At 38.9% G+C, this 18,989-nt stretch overlaps 1 protein-coding gene and 1 long non-coding RNA gene across 2 annotated transcripts in view; both read right to left on the bottom strand.

Annotated features, from left to right (window-relative positions):
• The window catches only part of LOC133657233 (uncharacterized), a 972,718-nt gene that overhangs the window by 836,546 nt on the left and 117,183 nt on the right, over nucleotides 1–18,989 (bottom strand). The gene's annotated exons all lie outside the window — the stretch shown is intronic.
• Nucleotides 1–18,989, bottom strand: part of hcrtr2 (hypocretin (orexin) receptor 2) — a 65,099-nt gene that overhangs the window by 15,685 nt on the left and 30,425 nt on the right. The window contains exons 2-3 of the mRNA XM_062057649.1: nucleotides 13,741–13,919; nucleotides 4,753–4,996 (exon numbers count right to left, since the gene is read on the bottom strand). Coding sequence (XP_061913633.1) covers nucleotides 4,753–4,996; nucleotides 13,741–13,919 — 423 coding nt within the window. The remainder of the gene's footprint in view (nucleotides 1–4,752; nucleotides 4,997–13,740; nucleotides 13,920–18,989) is intronic.

The raw sequence follows: 18,989 nt of genomic DNA, 5'->3' as shown, positions 1-18,989 counted from the left end.
ATGAGTAATTGAGTACAAACAAACATGAAAACAACAATTAATGGCCAAGGCATTCACAACTTATTTGATTAAAGTGTAACCAACACTTTACGTTGAATTAACGAGAGGAAATATTTTCTGCCCTCATTTTCAACATTCAAGACGTTTTCAGTGAAAATACAGTGGACAACATTTTAACAACATTTTAACAGTAGAAGTAGCACGCAGCGTGCTACTTCTACTTTTGTTTTTCAACATAAAATAATACAATTCTTGTTGATAAATGGCTGTCACTTTGCATAGTAGAGTTGTAACTTGCACTTACAGATGTATGACGAACTGTAGTTACTGACATTGGTTTTCTGAAGTGTTCCTGAGCCCATGTGGTGATATCCTTTACACACCGATGTCGCTTTTTGATGCAGTACGGCCTGAGGGATCGAAGGTCCATAATATCATTGCCTTCGTGCAGTGATTTCTCCAGATTCTCTGAACCTTTTGATGATATTTTGACACGCCATCAGTGTGTAAATGTGTGAATGTGTGTGTGTGAATGGGTGAACGTGGAAATAGTGTCAAAGCGCTTTGAGTTCCTTAAAAAGGTAGAAAAGCGCTATACAAGTACAACCCATTTTACCATTTTTACCATATTACGGACCGTAGATGGTGAAATCACTAAATTCCTTGCAATAGCTCGTTGAGAAATGTTGTTCTTAAACTGTTCGACAATTTGCTCACGCATTTGTTCACAAAGTGGTGACCCTCGCCCCATCCTTGTTTGTGAATGACTGAGCATTTCACGGGAGCTGCTTTTATACCCAATCATGGCACCCACCTGTTCCCAATTAGCCTGTTCACCTGTGGGATGTTCCAAATAAGTGTTTGATGAGCATTCCTCAACTTGCTCAGTCTTTTTTGCCACTTGTGCCAGCTTTTTTGCAACATGTCGCAGGCATCAAATTCCAAATGAGCTAATATTTGCAAACAATAACAAGTTCCAGTTTGACCGTTAAATATTTTGTCTTTGCAGTCTCTTCAACTGAATTTAGGTTAAAAAGGATTTGCAAATCATTGTATCTTGTTTTTATTTACCATTTATTCAACCTGCCAACTTCACCGGTTTTGGGTTTTGTAAAACAAAATATTCAACAGTGAAATGCAAAAGATAAGTCTTGCGGAAAATTTGATTGTACTTTGTGGAAGAGAATAGTGTAAACTATTTAGTGGTACTCACAGCTCAAAATTGGCGGAAATAGGCAAAGTTCACAATAGCACTTTTTCAACAGCTCATTAGGATTTAAGCTTCTCTCAAAAATGTATTTGCAATGGGGTTGATAAAAAGTAATTTTAGTAAACTTTTCTAAATTTTGGCCAACACACTTGGAGTACACTACTGTGGGACCTCTGAGCCTCATTGATTTATTTTTAATTTAAGTATTATACTCCAGGAACTTTAAATAATTAGATGTTATCGAACAAATGTGTTTTTGTGATCAACCTCGACCTTAATGTGGAGATTAGTATCTACACTCTTTCTTTCTTGAGGGAGGTGGATGAAAAGGCTGCTTTAATTCTTATCATGACTTTCCTCCACCAAATTACAGGACCTTGTTTTTCCATTAGTATTTGAAACCAGCTTCAAGTAAATGGCACCTGATTAGTATGCTGATATTGACATGGTAAATATGACTCGGTATTCAACTTAGCCTCTTAATTGTGCACCTGACATGAGGCGAAAGCTCGTCGGACGATGCTTTCATGCATTTAAATGAGATTTTTGATCATGCAGCAACGCCACACCTGAGTGGTTAGCGCGCCTGAATCCCAGTCAGGTGGTTCTGGCTGTGGATCGCGCCCTGGGCCTTTTTTGTGTGGAAATGTGTGCAGACTGACCTCTTATTTGGTTGCACTGCTACAACCTGCAACAATGCATCCATTTTTGATAATGCCTTCAAATGCTGTGTGAAAATAACAGAATTCAGGATGAAGATGCTACCAAAACACATACTTTCCTATATGAAATTGCCTTTAGTCTTCTGTAGGTGACGTCACCATGGTGATTCAGGCCCACCCATATTTTGGAGCTGCGCTGCAAAAACTGAAATCTAAGTAAGATTAAATACCTCAAATAAGGGTTATATTTGCTTATTTTCTGTCTGATAAGATAATTCTTCTCACTAAGCCAGTGGTTATTGACCTTGTTGGAGGTACAGAACCCCACCAGTTTCATATGCGCATTCACCGAACCCTCCTTTTTTTTCAAATCCAAGACAAAGTTATTATTTGTTTTTGGTAACACTTTAGTATGGGGAACCTATTCTAAGTAACAAAGACTTAATTTAGAGTTTTTTTGGACACTAGGGGAACCTATTCTAAGTAACAAAGACTTAATTTAGAGTTATTTTGTTAGGGTTAGGGTTCAGGTTAGGGTTAGGGTTAGAGGGTTAGGGCCAGGGTTAGAGGGTTAGGGTTATAATAGGGTCATGCTGAATAAGCCATTAATAAGTACTTAATAATGAGTAGTTAAGAGCCAATATGTTACTAATTTGCATGTTAATAAGCAACTAATTAATGGTGAATATGTTCCCCATACTAAAGTGTTGCCATGTTTTTTTTACTGGTGCACAAAATGAACCGTGCATGAACATCACCTTGTTCAAACAACAAAACCAACACAGTGCATAAAATCACAACAAATTACACACCTGCAAATCAGTCTCACTTCTGCTGTTGCCATATCCGTAATACGCAGATAGGGAGAAGGTTGTATTTACACGATGAGTCGGGTGTGTTTTGACCTCCGCCGAACCCCTGAGGCCGACTCACCGAACCCCTAGGGTTCGATCGAACCCAGGTTAAGAACCACTGCACTGAGCAGATTTTATGTTAGAGTGTTTTACTTGTTTTAAGGGTTTTGGTCCTAAATGATCTCAATAAGATATTACAGCTTGTAGTTGAGATTTTATGACCTGTAAAACATGCTTGAAACTAGAATATCAACTGTTGCAAAACTGTGTCATCAACACTCACAAGTTTAAAACTACTTTTTTAAAGTAATAATTTCTTATTTCAAGCATGTAAAAAAAAACATGCAAAACAACAGATGACAGCCAGATGGACTTTGCTGTTTTATTTTTAATGAAACAATAGAAAATACATACTCATATAGGAGTACAGTTGTTATTAGTGAAAATATACTCATTTTAAGGTATTTTTGGGTTCATTGAGGTTAGCTAATTTTACTTGTTTTGGAAAGTTTTGACAAGCCAAATTTTCTTGTTCTATTGGCAGATAATTTCGCTTAGTTCAAATAAAATACCCCTAATTTTTGTATTTTTTAGTCTTTTAGACTTTTAGCAGTGTAAAAGTGGGCTCTCAGAAATGTGCTGAATCTCATTAGAAAACAATCTAAAATCACTACTATGTCTATTTTGGGGGGAATGTTATGAGTAGACGTCATTTTTAGGTCAGAACCACGACATAAATGCCAATGTGGTCAGCGTTAGATGGGCATTAAAGTGAGTCTTGAAGTCATATCGCTCTTCCTTCCTTCATGTTAAGCTTTCACAATGTCAGCCATCTTCTGTATAAGTCCCTCTCTTACATGAACACACCAGGCGAGGTGGCGATCAATGCTGTATGCCGACTCCCTACAATCGCAGCACTTATGTCTACACTCAGCCGCATCTTTTTATAGTTTTCTTCAAAGTTCAAAGTGTAGATTCTAGTTTTTTTCTCAGAGACTTCTCACAGTGTGAAAGACAACCTTGGGTATTCAACCACACAAAAAACATCGCAGTGTAAACTTCTCTCTCTTTGCCTGCTCTGCTTGCTCGCTCATCACATGGACAGTCAAACCGCAGCCTTTGTAGTTACTTGGGTTGTACGGTATACCGGTATTAGTATAGTACCGCACTACTAATGAATCATATTCGGTACGATACTGCCTCTAAAAAAAACGAAAATAGGTTTTGTGTTGCTAAAAAATATGGATGTAATCATAATACTTTTTACTAGATACGCTCCTGTACTTGGTATCATTACAGTGGATGTTAGGTGTAGATCCACCAATGGCGTTTGTTTACATTGTGACTAGAGAGGTCCGATAACGGCTGATAAATGCTTTAAAATGTAAAATCGGAAATTATCGGTATCTGCTTTTTTATTATCGGTATCGTTTTTTTACATTTGTATTCATTTATTTATTTATTTTTATTAAATCAACATAAAAAACACAAGATACACTTACCATTAGTGCACCGACCCAAAAAAACTCCCTCCCCCATTTACACTCATTCACACTCATTCACACAAAAGGGTTGTTTCTTTCTGTTATTAATATTCTGGTTCCTACATTATATATCAATATATATCAAGACAGTCTGCAAGGGATACAGTCCGTAAGCACACATGATTGTGCGTGCTGCTGGTCCACTAATAGTACTAACCTTTAACAGTTAATTTTACTCATTTTCATTAGATACTAGTTTCTATGTAACTGTTTTTATATTGTTTTACTTTCTTTTTTATTCAAGAAAATGTTTTTAATTTATTTATCTTATTTTATTTTATTATTTTTTTTAAAAAAGGACCTTATCTTCACCATACCCGGTTGTCCAAATTAGGCATAATAATGTGTTAATTCCACGACTGTATATATCGGTATCGGTTGATATCGGTATCGGTAATTAAAGAGTTGGACAATATCGGAATATCGGACATCGGCAAAAAGCCATTATCGGACATCCCTTATTATGATCCAACATCACTCACCTTCCCAATGTTCATCGCACACGGTGAACAAGCTGGTCTTGTTGGTGAGCGACGGCAGCAGACTGCTGCTCTCCATCACGATGGCTTGAGGGATCATGATGACGCACGACACCAGCCAGATGACAACGATGCTCTTGCAAGCCCTCCTGGCGGTGCTTTTGAACATCAGCGGGTGGCAGATGGCGTACCAGCGGTCTTGCGCGATGCAGCTTAGCGTTAGGACCGACACGGAGACGGAGATGGTCTGGAAAGTGAAAGAAAGAAAACAATGGAATCAAGAGGCCGACCAAAATAAATGGTTCAGGGAAGATGGTTAGTTTGTAAAAAAAAAATGCCTTTGTATACATAGACCAGGGGTCACAACCCAAAATGTTGAAAGAGCCATATTGGACCAAAAATACAAAAAACAAATCTGTCTGGAGCCGAAAAAAATGAAAAGACGTACTGTATATACTGTACTACTATCAAAATGACTATGTGTAGCAGGCTGAAGCAAATCTTCGTTGACAGAAATGTTGAAATGTAATATTTATTCTACACATTTTTACTACATTAGAAATCATTAGTAAATCAGAGGCTACTCAGAAGGTGAGCTATCTCCTGGAAATGACTGTCTTAGAATGTCCAGAGGTACAGATGTGTGTGTCCAAGTTAAACGAAACGGCAGGCTGTCTTCTTTTAATAGATTTATTACAATCTTTGGCAAGCTAGGTAAAGTTTGCTGTGGTCTGGAACAACATGGCACACAAACCACTATCATAAATGCAGTCAATATTACATACAGATATTGTGTCATGAGACATGCAAATATCAATTAAATACACAGAGAACATGAGTAAAGGACATTAAATGACCTCAAATATCCCTACAAATTAGACATAATGATGCAATATGTACATACAGCTAGCCTAAATATGCCTGATTATCCCTCCAACAAGTCAATAGCACACAGCATAAAACTTTTGGTGGACAAAATGAGACAAAGAAGGAGTGGAAGATTTTACATGTAAACAAACTGTCGTGTCACAGTCCACATTATGGTGAGTTCAAGAACCGCCAAAATTAGTAGGACAAAACTATGTTCACCAAATAATCTCATTAAACATATTAAACAGCAGGCTTTCTAACAATCGGGGAAGGTTTGTGTCATGTTTGTTCGCAAACAAAAACCATACTAAAATAAAACAAATATTTTTCTGCCATCTTTTTTCAATCCTTTTTTAAAAAGGGTGGAAAGCCACGGGTTGCTGACCCCCGACATAGACAGAAGGTTGATGCTGACATTCACTGTAGATAGGATTTTAAAAGCAAAGACATTCATACTGATAGTTTCTCTTTTTTTTTACCTAAAAAAAACCCAAAACATTTTCATGTGCCAGAGCAATTTGTAAGAGCAAAGCAGTCGCACATGATGACAGGCATCAGCTATACAAGTACTGGCAATTCTCTAACCACCAGCAGGGGGTATTTGTCAGTGTGTTTAGCACCTGGAGTGCTACACGGGAATCTTGCAGTTTGAAGTGGGGGATTCACAAACTCCTCATGTTCCCTTTGTAGGATAAAATGAAATTTCAACTCTGGAATACCTTAAATCAGTGGTTCGCAACTTTTTTTCCGCTGCCCCTAGGGCTGGTAAAAATGATTATGCCCTGCACACACTCACACACACACACATACACACACACAATAGGCGATATAAATACAATAAAAAGTATCTAAACTTGGCAGAGAAGAGAGCTTTTGATATCAATCAATCAATCAAACTTTATTTATAAAGCCCATTTCATACATAAAAGTGATGAGGCAATTCCGGTGGAATTGCGTGTGAATGCTCCAATGCTGAAGTTGAACTGAAATGCTGACAGAATGTAGTATGAATGTAAGAATAGTTTCAATGTTGGAATGGTTTGAATCTTGAAGAGTTTGAATTTGCAGGAAAAAACGGAATTTGGTTTGGAACTTGGGAAAGTGTTCGTTGGATGAGTGGAATGTGTTGATGTTGAAATGGTTGGGATTGGTTGAAAAATGTGTGAATTGACAATTCATTTTGAAGGGGGAAAATGTCCCTGAAAACTGGGAATTCTTAGAAATCCGGGATTTTTTCTAAGTTGTTGAAGGAGAGTACACAATTTTGAACAGGCTGAATATTTTGGAGCTGCATGATTTGAATCGGATAAAAAATGTGGGAATTGTGGAATTTTGACAAATGTCCCATTCATTTTAATGGGAATTTCATGGAAATTTGAGAATTTCGGGAAAAGCAGGAATTTTTTGAAAAATGTTAAAAGACTTGAATGTTCTGAATGAGTTGAAATCGATCGAGAAATGTTGAAGTATTTTTAATTGAGAAATGGTATTAAGGAATTCCAGGAATTTCGGGAAAACCGGGAATTTTTCCAGTTAAAAAAACAACTTCATTTTTTTGTCCTGGTAAAGAGAAATTATTTGACGGTGAAACGGTTAAAGTGGGTTGAAAAATGTGGACGGAGTAGTTGCCAGAATAAAGGGCTTTAAAAAAATGAAATTCCTGAAATTAACTTACAACAATTACAGTTTGAATTCCCAGGAATATGTTGAATGTAGAATGGTTTGAATCAGTTGAAAATTGTGGAAATGGTGGAAGTTTGAAAAAATGGCCAATTCATTTTGAATGGGAAAAATGTCCCGGAAAACCTGGAATTCTGGGAAATCCGGAAATTTTTGGAATTTGTCAAGGGAAAGCCTGGGATTCTCAAATAGGCTGAACAGTTTGAAGTTGGAACGGTTTAAATCGGATGAAAAATGTGGAAGGTAGAACGTGCCAAAATCTGGAGAAGAAGAAGAAGAAGAAGAAGAAGAAGAAGAAGAAGAAAGAAGAAAACCATCTCCCAAATTTGGAGGTCTCAAGGTTGACAAGTATGGCCTTTTGTGGTGTTTCTTTTACTACATTGAGGGCCGGATTTACTAAGATCCAAACACCATGCGGTAAACAGCGTGTGCAAACTATAAAATAGTGTGGCCGTGTCGAGTGCAATTTACTAACACAGCGTGTGTAATTGAAAAAATGGTGCAGACCGCCTTATTGAAACCTGTGGCGTTTTGCTCTGTTTTCAAACATGCAGGAGACATCTACCACTTTTTATGGGCATTTTAGAAGCAGTCGTGCAGTGCATCTACATTGAAACCCCTTTTTTATTGTTATTTTTCATGGCCGAAGGTGCGCTAATTCGTGAGAGGCTGCACTTAAGACTCAAAAAAAATGCATACTTAAAGAAAACTCATTTATATACGCTAGCCTTTAAATAGACCCCCCTTTTAGACCAGTTGATCTGTCGTCTCATTTCTGCTCTGCCCTCCTCTCCTGCGTGGAGAGGTTATTAGGTGACCGTAGATGATGCGCTAGCTGTTCAAAGTCGGGACTCGGGGTGGACCACTCATCTGAGCATCAGTTGGGGACGTCTCTGCACTGCTGACTTGTCTCCACTCAAGATGATCCCCTGCTGGCCCCACTATGGACTGGACTCTCACACTCTTAACTAGATCCATTGCACCGGTCGCCCGTGGGTGGGGTCCCCACATCTGCGGTCCCCTCCAAGGTTTCTCACTGTATCCCATTGGGTTGAGTTTTTTCTTGCACCGATGTGGGATCTGAGCCGAGGATGTCGTTGTGGCTTGTGCAGCCCTTTGAGACACTTTTGATTCAGGGCTATATAAATAAACTTTGACTTTGACTTTGACCAAAATGGATCAATTGAATTTGTTTTAATCAGCCCTTTAAGTCTTTTAGCAGCTAAAAAGTTATACAATATTTTTAATGTCTGATTGTCCGAAATGTTGACACACGTGTCGGACAAAGGATTTTCGTCTGTCCATCAGGAACACTGATCCTGCAGCCATGCGTGCAACTGACACTTGCTGAATAAAACGGTGATGAGTGTTGATAAATCTCATTGCGCGTGCTAAATATTCACATTTACATCTTCTCATCCCCAAATTGTGGGCGTTTTGATTAACAGCCTATATTTTGCATATTAATGGAGACAGAAACGCAAAATGGATTGCACACCTTAATCTGCACCGTTAACAGACGGAATCCACTTTGCGCGTGTTTAGTAGATCAGCTTTGCATGTGGTATCCAGTTTGCACGTGTTTTAGTACACGCAAACCTGTAGTAAATTATGCCAAAAGTGCACTGTAGTTTGAGTTTAGTGAATGTGCTTTAACTGCCATCTTGTGTCACCTTATACGTTAAGTTATACAATCATCAATCCTTTTTCTGTCTTGCCTCTGGTGAGGGCGGTCACATATTTCTCCGCTCCCTCCTTCCCTGCTTGCTCTCTTTGTTTTTGTCTTGTCTGAACTTTTGAAGCCTCTTTCTTTGCGCTGTCCTCAAATCTAAACATCAAACATGGATATGATCAACTGGACTCTCGACGCAATTGACAAAGTCTTTTTCGACAAGGAAAAGAGGTTCGGGGGAGCCTGGCTGCCCTGATGGAACCATTGCTGCGGGGTACGTGTGAGACTCCTGGGATAAATGGAGAATCATGTGCCTCTCAGTCCTTTCCATCGAGGACGTGGAAGACATCTACCTATTTGGAACCGTGATTGCGGGGCACCTGCTGATTGGGCTGGGCGTTGCTCTGGTGTATCGTCAAATTCGGAAGACGATGGCAGCCACTCAAGGAGCCCAACGGCTGTTCGTCGCAATGGAAGGATTGGGCCGGGCTGTGGGAACACAGACTGTGGCCATTTCTGAACTGAATCGCAAGATGGATCACATCATGGAGAAGTTTGCTGAGAAGGAGAATTTAATTGAATTTGAGAGAAACCAGCATGGACAAATAGAGCAGGCAAGTCATTGTTTTTCACTGCTCGATGAAAACAACGTCCTAATCTACGATTTGACTCCCTCGAATGGCCTTGACGCTATCAGGAACAGGCTGTTCTGAAAAGCACCCCCGAGGACACCTCAACGATGGACGCTTTTGACCTCCCTTTTTCTCAACAACACCTGGTGTCGAACTTTGAGATCGGCCCCAGTCCACAAAAACATTTCAACATCACACCCAAGTTAATTGGGCATACATACACGCACCCGCCCCTTCCTCAACCAACGCCTTCACCACTGCTTAATTCCGGGGTTATGGATGTCTAGTAGTGCTTTATAGCAGCAGGCCGGCCTCCAGGGCCCCAAATCCTCCCCCCCCCCCTCTGTTGTGAGTTGTTGTGATTATATGGAACATGTTTATGTGTGCTATGCTATGTGAGGTTTTTTCCCTTGGACTCAGTCTGGACCCCCTCCCGAGGGTCCAGCCTTAGACTGATATTTTTTACTCTTCCCCCCTTTCCCAATATCACCTTTTTCCCACCTTTTTTAAGGAGCGTCGTAAGTGGCTGATCTGTTGGCGGTCCCGTCTTGTCCCCCTGTAACGTATGTCTGCTCTTAGTGGGACTGTGCCGAAAATGAAATGTCAGTTCTTATGTGTCTTGTACATGTTAAAGAATGGACAATAATAAAGCATCGTGATCTTGATCTTGACAAACTGATACTCTTTTAAAGCCTCAAACTGTGGAAGCTGCCACACATTTGAGACTACACCCCCTTGCCCCAATAAAAGCAAAATCTTGGAGGGACAATGTGCTTATACTCAGCACATTGTGGACTATTTAATAAAAAATAATAGGCAGGTGTTTGTTATTTCCCAAACTAACGGTATGTTCTTTAATCATTACAGTAATCACAAAAAATACAACTATTACAGCTTCTTGGGAAAGCTTTAACTTTTTATTTATTTGACAATGCCTGACATACCTTACTGTACTTTTCATTTTAAAATGACACATGTTCTATAAAAATGTAATTATCTTACCTACCTATTTAGTGTGCTGGGAAAACCTCTTATAGTTTGTTTGGCTTTTCGCAAGTCACAAGCAGCAATCTCAATGAACAAACTAAAAAGAGTGGTTTGGTTTAGGGGTTTACTAATATTCACGGATTGGACTTTTAAAGTGTGTTCCTAGGCACTAAAAGTGCTTTACAATGAGAATGCATCTTTCATTCACGCCACATTCACAAATTCAGGGTGGTAAGCTACATTTGCAGCCCCAGTTGACAGAAACCAGCAGAAACGTGTTTGACAGTTTACCCCCTAGGGCAGTGTTTTTCAACCTCTTTTGAGGCAAGGCACATTTTTTTCATTAAAAAATCCTGAGGCACACCACCAGCAGAAAACGTTAAAAAATGAAACTCCACCAGGTCGTCGTGCCTTATTTGGAGTTTGTTGGTGTTTTCCTGTGTGTAGTGCTTTAGTTCTTGTCTTGGCTGTTATTTTGGTGGCCCTTCCTGTTTTGTTGATGTTTTTCTGTAGCAGTTTCATGTCTTTCTTTGAACGCTATTCCGCGCACCTGCTTTGTGTTAGCAAGCAAGGCTATTTATGTTGTTGCTATCCTTCGTTGTGTGGACTTTGTTGATTGTCATTTCATGTATGGATGTACTTTGTGGACGCCGTAAGTTTTTGCTGTCGTCCAGCATTCTGTTTTTGTTTACTTTGTAGCCAGTTCAGTTTTACTTTCGTTTTGCATAGCCATTGCCTTTTCCTTTCCCTTTCGTTCATTTTTGGTTTAAGCAATATGCCTCCCGCTGTGGTCTGCATATTGGGATCACAACAAACCATCCTCGTCTCAGCCGACACATTCCGACTTTTGCATAGCAATTAACTACCAGCTGCCACCTACTGACATGGAGTATTACGTGGTTACCCTGCTGGGTTTTACACAACACAGACACTAAGCAACGGCACATTATTTGCAGATTATAACTATTGATTTGCAAAAAATATTTTTTGGACCATTTAGGTGAAGTTGCATAATTTCCCTCGGCACACCAGACAATATCTCACACTAGTGTGCCGCGGCACAGTGTTTGAAAAACACCACCCTAGGGACTCTTCTACCACCACCAAACATTCATTCACATTCATACACCAGTGTGAGCGGCACTGGAAGCAAGGTGTCGCTCTCTTTGCACGAGTAGCGATTTCTGTAGTTTAGCTATTTTTAGACTCATGCAGCGAGGTAGCTTACATCAAAGCTACAAGATTCAAAAAGAAAAAATGGACTGCGAATGCAGGTAAAAAAAAAAAGAGTCACAATTGGCTAAGGTTAGGTCGAAACATTATGGATTGGTCAATTAGAGGTAATATAAAGTGAGTCGTAAAAACTAGTGAGCAAAATCATGACAGACACACACTCATGTCACATGACGAGGAGGGAGCCAGAGACAGAGGGACGCTTCAAGCTGACGACTAAAAAAAAAAAAAAAAAAAATTCTTGAAAATGGCAGAGGAATTTTCTCCCACAGATTAGATTTTTCCTTTAGTAATGAAGATGACGTTCAGGAAACCCACAATAATGCGTGTAATTAGACATATGTATGCGTTTTGAGAAAAGTTTTTAGTTGTTAACTCTGAAAAGTAAAATCATAACTGCTCTCTTCATCGAATACGTGGAACACGAATTTAAGAAAACACATTCAGATGAGTTGAGTTCATGAAAAGTTTTACTGCGCATAAATATAAGGAATATAAGACTGTGGTTCGGCTCCTCCAATTTAGGAGTGCCTCATTTTTTTGACTTGACCTCCTCCAGGAACTGCAGTCCTGTATACTGACGCGATCAAGAGTAACTTGTAGCTTAGCTTACTACATTTTCCAAGTAGCTTGCCCATCACTGACTAAAAATCATTTACGGTCTTGGGTTCATTTGAATAATAATACTCAGTGGCCTAGTGGTTAGAGTGTCCGCCCTGAGATCGGTAGGCTGTGAGTTCAAACCCCGGCCGAGTCATACCAAAGACTATAAAAATAGGACCCATTACCTCCTTGCTTGGCACTCAACATCAAGGGTTGGAATTGGGGGTTAAATCACCAAAAATGATTCCCGGGCACTGCTGCTGCTCACTGCTCCCCTCACCTCCCAGGTGGTGAACAAGGGGATGGGTCAAATGCAGAGGACACATTTCACCACACCTAGTGTGTGTGTGATTATCAGTGGTACTTTAACTTTAACAGTATATATGACAATATATATAAACATATAAAATATACTGTATATATAAAAAAAATTATCCATATTTTCTTTTAGTTTTCAAAGTATGTGATATTGCTTTATTATAAGTTCCTGCATACCATAGTGTACCTCATTGCAGAACGATGGCAGCGACAAGCAACTGCCAGGTCACGAACAGTCACGTTTCTTCATGGTGAGGAAGGGACATCAAACTTCTTTCTGTGCGATCTTTCTGTATTTTATAGTCTCATTAGTAAGATTAAATATGTCAAATTTTCATTAAATGCTGCTAAAATAAGACAAATAATATTTGACCACTGGGAAAATAATATTTATATGCCATCGGTGTCACAACTGGGAAGTACGATGAATATTTTGTCCATTAGTGTATCAGTTGTGTTGCACACCACAGTGAATCTAACCAAGGTATTGAAATATTATATCCTTTATAATAAAGGTCATCGGAGCTAAGAAGGTTTAGTATTGACCTTCCAGCCTCAATTTTATCCGTGACCATATGCTTTAAGACAGTACCGCGTGGAATGACACACTGAACACTCCATTAATGCAGCCGTGAAAATCTCATTCATAATACAGCCTCCTGACAGAGAAGAACATGCCACTATCGGGGGTCGACAAGCTGCATGCGGCGCTTTTATCCGTCTGCCATGGCTCCATCTGGTTTGCGCTTAGGTGCGGAAATAGGCATGGATCAAAATAACATGAACTATCGTTTTGTGTTTGTCCTTATTAATGAAAACGAACAACCTAAAAGGTATCGAGTACCGATACCCAGCCCTACTGACAGTACGTCCTCACTCCCTGTGGTGCAGGGTTTGCTTTACAATCTCTTTGCTTGATGTACCTTTTGTGTTCATGTGTGTTGTGCATTGACCGTGGCATAATATTGTATTGCGTACAGCTGGTGGGCTTCTTACCTGCAGGTAGGGCACAACTTTGCAAAGCGTCTGTCCAAAGAACCACGTCTCCGTGATGTCCACCACTAGGCTTGCAGGCAGGCAGATGATGGTCACCAAGACATCCGCAAAGGAGAGGTTCACTATGAAATAGTTGGTCACCGTGCGCATGTGGCGGTTTTTCCACACTGCAAAACAAACTGAAAGACATCGCACAAATAAAGATTGTGAATGTGCAGGTGACGTAAAGCAGAGCACCCTCTGTTTTCTCCAGAGAGAGTTGAAATGATCGGGGATTGATATTTAAGGATACCCATACTTCCTATTCTCACCCCTCAAGTCTGCTGGTCATGATGAGGTTATTTCATCTTTTACACCTAAATGCACATTTTACATTAATACCATGGGTTTTATTATTAATACTACAAATATGATTTAATAATAAAACACAGTGACATTCCATAAATACCATGCCAGGGTTTTTAATATTTTAAACCACAAAGAAAATGGGGTGTTAATTGGAAGCAGGTGATAATTGCTACTTTTTTCAAATCTGAAACATTATCTCAATATACAGTACAAAACAAGTCCGTTTTCCTAAACTTTAATAACGATTGGAAGTGTTAGATGAAGTGTAATGAGACACATAGCTTTTTTGACTACATTGGGGGTCAGCAACACTCTCATGCAGCTCTTTAGTGCCATCCTAGTGCAGGGCCGGCCCGTGGCATAGGCCGTATAGACAAATGCTAAGGGTGCCGTCCATCAGGGGGCGCCAAGCCAGTGCCACAAATGTTGGAGAAAAAAAAAAAAAAAAAGTTGGTACTATTATTTCTAAATACAAAAAATAATCCCACGTTAATTAAAATGCAAAGTAAAGCCTATTTAATAGAAATATTATTTGTTACAATATTACCCCCCCCCCCCCCCTTATTCCCCCGGACGGTGCGCCCCCTCCCTTCCCGTATCATGACTCTTACCACATCAAAAAATCAACACAAGATGTCAAAACGGCCAAAACTGTCAGGTGCCCAGGGAAGAAAAAAGAGAAAAGAAGAGGAGAAACGAGAAAAAGACAGAGGTAGCAGGTAGGTAACGTTAGCCTACATGAAATTATTTGTCTGTTACAGAATGTGATAGTAACCTGGCTTTTTAGCATTAAGCTAATGTTACATGATTCGGCAATTGCTAGTCAATAAATAGCTAGTTCTGTTTTAAACGTCGGGTTAATATTGTGGAGGGGGCTAAATTGTTATGGAAAATAATAATGTAACGTTAGGTAATTACAGTACTCCCACCTTACATTCCTCAGGGACATTTGTATTAGATCTTTTAAGCAGGTGTTTTTTGTTTACATTGTTATTGCCTTCTGGTTAGCTAATGTTTGCCCTGCAGGTAATAGTCACTTTTCCACCCCTTTATATATTAGGTATAGTTGTAAGCCTAGTTGTTAAAGTGCACATCATTAATGTTAATTAAGCAATATCACATGAGAGGGAATGCTGTTTTTTAATTTGAGCACTGCTGTGATTCGGTTAAAGATAATCATAACATAACATTCTCATATAATATGTTAATTTGCTTTCTTTAAGTAAAAAAAAAGGTCAAAGACAAAGCTATTCGGTTTCTTGTGAGTATATACACTTCACTGCCGATATGGGGTTGGGGGGCGCCACCTAAAATCTTGCTAGGGCCAGGCCTGCCCTAGTGGCTCCCAGGGGCATTTTTAAAAAAGGATTGAAAATGGAAAATATTTTTTTGTTTTAGCATGTTTTTTTGTTCGAGGACAAACATGACACAAACCTTCCCAATTGTTAGAAAGAAAGCCCATGTATGCTTCACTGATGAGAGTATTTAATGAACATCGTTTTGTCCTACTAATTTCGGCGGTTCTTGAACTCACCATAGTGTGGACTGTGATGCAACAGTTTGTTTACATGTAAAATCTTCCACTCCTTCTTTGCCTCATTTTGTCCACCAAAAGTTGTATGCTGTGCGTGACTGCACAATTGTGCGCTTTCTTGATGTCATTGACTTGTGTGGAGAGCTAATCAGGCATATTTGGTCAGTGCATGACCGCAACCTAATCAATGCTAACATGCTATTTAGGCTAGCTGTATGTACATATTGCATCATTATGCCTCATGTGTAGGTATATTTGAGCTCATTTAATTTCCTTTACTTTTATCCTCTTTGTATATAATTTAGTTTTGCATGTCTCATGTCTCATGTATGTAATATCGGCTGCATTTCTGATAGTTGTTTGTGTGCCATGTTGTTCCAGACCACAGCAAACATCACCGAGCTTGCCAAAGATTGTAATAAATCTATTAAAAAAGGCAGCCTGCCGTTTCCTTTAACTTGGACACACACATCTATACCTTTGGCCATTAAAAGCCAGTCATTTCCAGGAGGTATCTCACCTTCTGAGTAGCCTCTGATTTACTAATGATTTTGAATGTTGTAAAAATGTGTAGAATAAATATTACATTTCAACATTTCTGTCAACGGAGATTTGCTTCAGCCTGTGACACATAGACGTTTTGATAGTAGGCTAATACAGCTAATATAGACACTTACATCATGTGTTGCCTTCATTATAACACTTACCGGTATATTAGACTTTTAGAGTCATTTTGATAGTAGGCTATTATAGCTAATATAGACACTTACATCCTGTGTTGCCTTCATTATAAGACTTTTATACGGGTTTTGATTTTTTGAAGCTCCAGAAAGATTTGTTTTTTGTATTTTTGGTCCAATATGGCTCTTTCAACGTTTTGGGTTGCCGACCCCTGGACTACATGGTCATTTAGTAAGTATGATGCACTACAAAGTTGTTATATTCTGTGGATCTGCTGTCATTACGTGATCACTCATTCTGTTTTTGTCTCCCATACTTGTTTAGACCATTGACTTTCAGTGGAAGACGGTACCACTGTGAGCACCTGTTTGCAAATATAATTTACCTCCCTATTTATACCTGTCGATCACTCTTGTTGATCGCAGGTGCGCACTGACAAGTCCCAGTCTGAGATCCTTCACGTTTGCTGTTCAGGTATTTTTTCCCCCGTTCCTCTGCTTGCTAAGGCTCAAACAATTACTGTGGTACCGCATTGTATTGTTGTTATTGTTTTGTTTCTATTTTCGAATACCTTTTTTTCACGCAAGTGTGTGTCACTTTTTTTTTAATGCTTTTTAGCAGTAAGACTCTAAACTGCCTTAAGCCTGGATCTCCCTTTTTGCTTATTGGAACCTTTTTTGAAAAGTAAGCAAACTCCCAACAACAGCAGCAATAGAACCAATGTTGTAATAACACCAAGGAACAAACTGCTCAGTCAGCATTAATACCACTGATTGTTAACAACAAAATGGCAAGTGTAACCTGCATGAGTTTGTATTACAAAATATTGTAAACTAGATAAACATTTGGAGATCGCAGACTTCCGCTTGTCCGTATCTTCCAATAGTAGGGAGTCCTTAACAGAACATCTTGAATCCAGGCGGTGATTCGGATCACCTCCAAAATTAAATCACTTGTTCCTTAAGTAGTTTCTGACATTTCCTACAAGTTTAATCAAAATATGGCCATAACATTTTGAGCTAGATTGCTAACTAACAAACTGACAAACACACCCCAGCAAATTGAGTGAACAATTTAATTTCCAAGTCTGCGTGTTTGCTTTGTCCGTCGGTCGCTTCCAGACAGGCTGCTAAAAGGTTCACTCTTGGCATCGGTCTCAGCACTTGAGTGCGTTTTTTTTCTGGCAGGATGAAATAAACAGAGTGAGCCCCCTTGTCGGTCATCCACTTAGGTCAGGGTTGTCCAAACTTTTTCCACTGAGGGCCGCACACTGAAAAACCAAAGCAAGCGGGGGCCATTTTTTTATTTTAAAAACCAATACAATATATGTATAAAAAATATACATTAAGGCCTCCACTCAGGCTTGATCCCGGGGACTCCAAAGGGTTGTGGTCCAAAAAATATTTAAAATGTGTCATTATTCAGTATTATTATCTCTAGATCAACATTAGGTCTATCTGTCAATATAACGTTTTTAAAGATTTAAGTCGTATGCTCTTTTTGTCAAAGAAAAGCCTGTTTTTTTATGGAAAAAACACAAAATATGCAATATTTTCACCCGAAAATTTTTTTAAGAGGAATATTTCAAATTATATAATAATTGGAGCCTTAAAAAGGTCAATAACTCATAACACCATTGATTTTATTTATTAATTTTTTTTTTGAGCAATGACACTTAAAAACAAATCACACAAAAATTATTGGGGAACCAAAAGGGTCCTACTCATTAAAGCGTTAAAAAATAAATTATACATATTTTTTTACTGTTTACTTTTAACTCAATAATCTCGAGATCAACTTCAGATCCATCCGTCAATTATACGTTGTATTATTGTTTATGTTTTTTGTTTATTCGTTTTAGGCCCTTCATTAAAAAAAAAAAAAAAAAAAAAAGCTACATTTTTTATATGGCAAACACAAAATATGCAACATTTTCCCCAAAAAATATCTCAAAGTGCAATATTTAATGTGACGTGATTGGAGCCTTGGATAGGTCAATAATTCATAATAACATTGATTTTGATTCATTATTATTTTTTAAAGAAAGAAACAGCCTGCATGGCAGCTTTGTGTTATCAGAGTAAACATTGCAACATTTTCTTGTTACATTTCACCTGTTTGGTCTTTCATACCACTTTTTATGTTTTTAAATTTTTTAATCGTATTTTAAAATGGGCTGTGGGGCCATTAAAAAATTACCTGTGGGCCGCAAATGGCCGCACTTTGGACATCTTTGACTTAGGTATACCCTGCTTCTGGCCCAAAGTCACCTGGTATGGGCTCCAGATCACCCCTGACGCTAAGGAGGATGAACAATATGGATGGTACAGTTTAAAGAAGAAACAATGTCAAAATACAACGTTATGATTTGATGGTTGAGCTTTTAGTGAAGTGAAGTGAATTATATTTATATAGCGCTTTTCTCTAGTGACTCAAAGCGCTTTACATAGTGAAACCCAATATCTAAGGTACATTTAAACTAGTGTGGGTGGCACTGGGAGCAGGTGGGTAAAGTGCCTTGGCAGTAACTAGGATGGCGGAAGCAGGAATCGAACCCGGAACCCTCAAGTTGGTGGCACGGCCACTCTACCAACCGCCCCCTTTTACAAGTACAGAGCATCCGGAAAGTATTCAGAGTGTTTCACTTTTTCCCCATTTTGTTATGTTACATACAGTCTTATTCCAA

Source organism: Entelurus aequoreus, linkage group LG09 (genome assembly GCF_033978785.1).
Source record: "Entelurus aequoreus isolate RoL-2023_Sb linkage group LG09, RoL_Eaeq_v1.1, whole genome shotgun sequence".
NCBI lineage: Eukaryota > Metazoa > Chordata > Actinopteri > Syngnathiformes > Syngnathidae > Entelurus > Entelurus aequoreus.
This window is presented reverse-complemented; position numbering and strand designations above follow the sequence as displayed.